Source organism: Fulmarus glacialis, unplaced genomic scaffold (genome assembly GCF_000690835.1).
Source record: "Fulmarus glacialis isolate BGI_N327 unplaced genomic scaffold, ASM69083v1 scaffold27002, whole genome shotgun sequence".
Classification (NCBI taxonomy): domain Eukaryota; kingdom Metazoa; phylum Chordata; class Aves; order Procellariiformes; family Procellariidae; genus Fulmarus; species Fulmarus glacialis.
In genome coordinates, this window is record NW_009200201.1 from 1 (window position 1) to 5,242 (window position 5,242).

Here is a 5,242-nt window from a genome sequence, read left to right on the forward strand (position 1 = left end):
TGAGAGGAGCTGCCTCACCTCCACGCCCAAGTTTATTTCCATTAAAATACCCACACGGGCTTACTATTACTTTTTTACTTTTACTATTCATTTACTAGTACCAGCTGAGGTGAGCAATTCAGACACGCAGGCAGAACTACAATGCATAGCACAGCACCCAAGGAGCTGTTTGAATCAAGTGAAAGACCACGAAGCAGGGACTGATGGCGGCAGGGAGCCCAGGCACCGGGCAGGGCTTTGCTGCTCTGCCGCGGGGAGGCAGGGAGAAAGTTGGACTCAACGCAAAAAACAGTGCAGTTCTCCACACCAAAGCGAAACAGTGTAAATGCCTCCAAGGGTTTAAAAAAACCACAAACTGAGTCAAAGGAGACGGAGCACGTTGGGAAGACAGACACTTGGGAGAGAGCTCTTGACTAACGCACAGGCAGCAGCTCCGAGGGACCCGAGAGGTGACGATGGTCCCCAAGACACAACTCTCACCAGCAGCCGCCCTCCTCCCTCGCTTGCTGCCGCCTCTCTAGAGGCTTAGAGCTGCTGTCGCCCGCCCAGCGGAGCAGCCCAGCTCTGGTTCTCAGTGAGACAGCAAGGAATGCAGCATACAGTATGGGTGCCCAAAATCACGACCGCTTTACATGCGGACCTTAGTTTACATTCCATTTTAACTTCCCTTTGTTGTACAAGGAACAACAGAAAGCAATAAAGACACTAGGGATTAACACGATGCTTAATAGCACTGTCTAACCAGTGCTGTGATGGCATCCAGGTGATGTATTTGAAAGTTTTACAGCATCACATCTTACATCACTCCTCACCACCACGAATAATGCGTGGGCCTGGTGATGATCACAGTTTTATTTGTAAAAAGCATGATCTGCTAATGGATGACTTGCTGTCTAGATAAATTACTGTTCACAAAAAGCCACTAAGCACTGCATTTGAAGAAATGCAAACACGGCAATCTTTTCTCTTGCACACTCACACTGCCTCAGATACAAAAGGCTGCTCTCAGTACCCTTTCCTAGTACTTCCCCTGCTTTTGATATGTTTTTTGCCATTTGCCAGCAATTCATGCAAAGATCTGACTCTTTTTCCTCTATTTTCTCCTTTGTTAGCTCCATTAAAATAGTCTTACACAAGATGTTTGTCTGACCTTTCATCAATCCACAGCCTCTCCAAATCCAAACAACTACTTCTGAAATACCTCAGAAAATCTGGCCTTAAGTTTTGGGCTTTGCAGACTGCTTAGAGTGGAGAAAAGAACGCAGAACAATTATAAGGACGGCGTCGACAGCAAATTTGGTTTCTGTGCTATCTTTCACAACTCGACCAAAATCCAGTTTCCTTCCAGCCTTTGACAGAAGAAGCCACGAGTATGCACTGCAGGTGGGACCTTTTGAGTGCTGACCTGCCTCCTTTGGAACCATCCAAAATTGCCACTACGCATCTGCGTTTCACGCACATCTCATTTTGGATTCCTGACAAAACTCCTCTATGTTCTGTTAACGTGACCAAGCACTCACCATATTGCTTCATTGGAGCTTTCCCTCCAGCTGGAACATGCCAAAATAGACCTGCCATCTCTTCCCACAGATGTCCTTCATTGTGAGGGCCCTGGGAGGAGACGCAGCAGGAGACCACAAGTTTTAGCTTTATTTTTTTTCCCAGCTGACTTGTGATAATAATTTTGAATCCATCAAGTTCTCACTAACAGCAGAACCTCTTACATTATACATACAGGGAATGGAATCTGATCTCTAGTGGGACAGCCAGCCACCAGCAATTTCATCCCATCATCCCTTAGGGAGAGATTCCCAAACATCTGTCCTTCATCACGTTGCCTATGAAATAGCACAACTTGTACGCGTGTCACTAAGGCTCAAGCATGCTCTCTGCCCTCCAGCAGCTAGGCCAAGTCATACGGTTTTCCATTTAAAGAAAAGGCTTACTAAGGATCCTAAGAAATCATATCACAGTTCTTTTTGTTAAGAGAAAGTCTTAGTAAGATGGTAGTCGCTCTCAAATACTGGAACAAACCAAAATTAAGGCTGTCTTGTGGTATTCTGACTCATCCATCCCACAGCACTAATCAAGATCCATCTAATTACTCACAGTAGACCAGTAGCTGTGGACAGATGAGTTCTTTCAGCTCCAACTGTGCTGAGGACAGATCTTACCTCCTAAGACTACTACCCCTTGGTTCTGCTACCGGAGCCTCTTAAGTGAGGGCACCAAAATGCCATGGTTAGCAGAGATCTACTGTGTTGGTAATCTGCAGCCTACCCCGCAAGTCTTGTGTTTTCCTCTACTTCATGGGTGGGGCAATGCTGAGAGAGAATCAGGACTGAGCACCAAGTGAAGCCATTGGAGAAGGCCTGCATTTTGTTGTTCTACAGATTAGACAATGAATAGCATGTGAGATATGAACAGCTGGAAAAGAAAAAGGTAACCTTATGGTTACAACAAGGAGCCACTAACAAGAGCTCCATCTTTGTCCAACAATGCCTCAATGTTAGGTGCTCCTCTCTCAGTACCTCCCCTGCAACAGCTGCATCAACACACTATTTCCAGAACAGCAGCTCTCCCACCTGCTAAAAGGAAAGGAGACGTACAGAACTAGAAGGGCCTGTACAGGTTACCAATCCTCCCAATATGTCTGTCTGTCCAAAGTTGCAAGTGTCTTTTACTGTAGTTTACTCACAACTGCAACAGAATTTCTATCCTGAAGGGCAGGAGTGCAGATTTTATGTAACTTTACAGCCCTAGAAGAGATTGAGACAAAAACCAATAGTTTCCCAAAGCAACCCCACATCAGCAAAGACTGGGCATCGACCCAGTTGTATTTAAGTATTTCACTGGCCACATGGATTTATCTTGTATGTCTAACACACTCAAACGACTATAGCTTGTTTGTGCTTGCTCCAGACTCAACTTCCAGCAGGCTTGAAGAAAGCCCATAATTTTTCTGCCCCCACCCCCTTTTTCTTTAAAAAGAAAATCTCTTTGTAACACTACTGATTTCTCTCTTTCTGATCATTGCATACACCTGTCGAAAAGACACTAATAACACATTTGACTTTGTCAAGTTCAGCTGAACACCAAGAGGTTTCATGCCTTTCACCTGTTAAGAAAAAGACAGAAATGCAAGAAATGCAGCCTGGTTTCCATGAGAGGAAGGGTCACAAGGAGCTCTCTCACTGCCTGCTGCAGGGAGCAGCTTATGAACATCTGTTCAGCTGTCTCCTGCACCGAGGGAGAGTTGTGCTTCAGTCTGAACCAAGCCCCCTTCCATCCTGCCCTTATGCACGATACACATACAGCTCAGCTGGTCCACCCCGAGGCCAGCTTCACTAACTGAGGTGGCTGATGCCGAGTTATACAAGCGAGGCCCCAAAGGGAAGTTTAAAAGGGGAAGGAAGAGGGGAAATTTCATGGGAGAAGCATGTTAGATTCTGTAAGAAGAATGCAAGCTCCACTGCAGGGTAAATCAAACCTTTTCTAGTCCACACTCCACCTCAGTTTGCCAATGACATTACCTGGACGCTTACTAAACCAGTTTCAGGCAGGTGGTACTGACCCACACTGATTCTACATACAGAGGAGCCGAGCAATTTTCTATGTCGCAACTGCTCTCTATGTCTCTATGTCACAACTGCCATGGCATCCTTCATGCTTGACAGACATGCTAGATCTACAAATCTGAGCCTCCACCTCAAAATCAAAAAGTTTCATCTGGTCATCAATCTCTCAGGCTAACTGCATATTCATAAAGAGGCCAAAGATAAAAAGTGGAGCACATCGCAGAGGAGACTTGTAGTCTCAGAGCAAAGCTACAGCCAGTAATCTGTGCTTTTCTCCTTATGACAGGGAACGGCTCAGGCTCATTTTTATAGAGCAAAGTAAGCTGTGGACTCTGCATAAGCCTGTAAAACTTCAAAACAAACTCACAATGAAATAAACAAGGTACCTCTAACCTGTAGACTTCTCTTTCTGAACACCTCTTTGCTATTCAGGCAACCAATTGGTTTTAGATTAGGAACTTTACAGCATTAACAGCTGATACCTGAACCACATTCTATGAACCAGCAGTTGCAGAATTTAATGGGAAGCTGTTTCACTTCATAATACAATTCACATTGTGAGGTATGACTTTTTCCATTATGAAACTATAAAAATACATTCCCAGAGTCTGAATCAATAATTTGAACTGATAATGAAAACAGAATCAGGTGTTATCCAGGAAGACCTGTCCCAGTACTGCAAGTCTAGAGTTAAAAGATTGACTGGGGCAACTCAGGAGGGAGTGTGAGCTCTTCTTAGAGTTTCTCTTCTCTCCACCTTTTTCTGAAGAGGCATCTTCAGGGTCTTTTGCACTTTCCCGTTCACCATGGTCAGAAACTCTTTTTAAAGTGAATTTCTTGTTTTTCTTCAGTGAGTAAAATTCCCGCATCAAGTCTTCCACCTCCCACTGCTCTTCCTTCCGCTTCCTACAGCAATGCAGCGCAGCAGGGTCTATAGGATGAGCTTCAGTGTTGAAGACGTATCCTCCAGCATTCAAGACACATTCCCCATATGGTGTAATCACCACATCAAAGACTGATCCATCATTGTGAATGAAGTTGTCTGGGTCAAACAGCAGGTACAAGTATTTTACTGTTTCAGCCAAAAAGAAGGATTCCATGCGATTATCCAGTCTGTGATCTCTCAAGTCTTTGACCTACCAGAGAAGAAATACAGTGGGTTATAGTTATATCAAATTCAGTAAGTTATGAACTTAGGGGGAAAAGTAAAACCAGCTTGCAATTCATTTCCGTTAAACAGCACAGTATGGCACAATTCACCCTGTATTTGCATACAACTGTTTAAAATACATCAACAAGGATTCAGATGTTTTGAATTAGCATAGTCTAGTGATAAGGAACAGGAAACTAACAATCAGGAGAAACGCACTTCCTACTTGGGTAGGGAGAACAGTGAGTAAGCTTCCCATCATTGCCCCCACTAAAAAAAAAAAAAAAAAAATCATAAGGCTTGTACCTACTTCCCAAATCACAAGGCCTAGTTCCCAATATTTATAAGGATTTTTTTGTAAAACAGAGCTTGATAGTATGTTTGAAGTCTTCTATTAAATTATTTCAGAGAAATCACTCACTGCAGTTCTCTTGTGTTTGATCAGATTTTCAAGGCATAGTGGAAAAGCAGAATCACACAACTGGCAGGCAGAGAGCCTGCAGGTGAGCCTTCC

At 44.0% G+C, this 5,242-nt stretch overlaps 1 protein-coding gene across 1 annotated transcript in view; it reads right to left on the minus strand.

The window, feature by feature from the left end:
- Positions 1 to 4,191: 4,191 nt before the first annotated feature.
- EDEM2 (ER degradation enhancer, mannosidase alpha-like 2) overlaps positions 4,192 to 5,242 on the minus strand; it is a gene marked incomplete at its 5' end in the record, with an annotated part of 7,504 nt that continues 6,453 nt past the window's right edge. The window contains one exon of the mRNA XM_009573525.1: positions 4,192 to 4,714. Coding sequence (XP_009571820.1) covers positions 4,223 to 4,714 — 492 coding nt within the window. The remainder of the gene's footprint in view (positions 4,715 to 5,242) is intronic.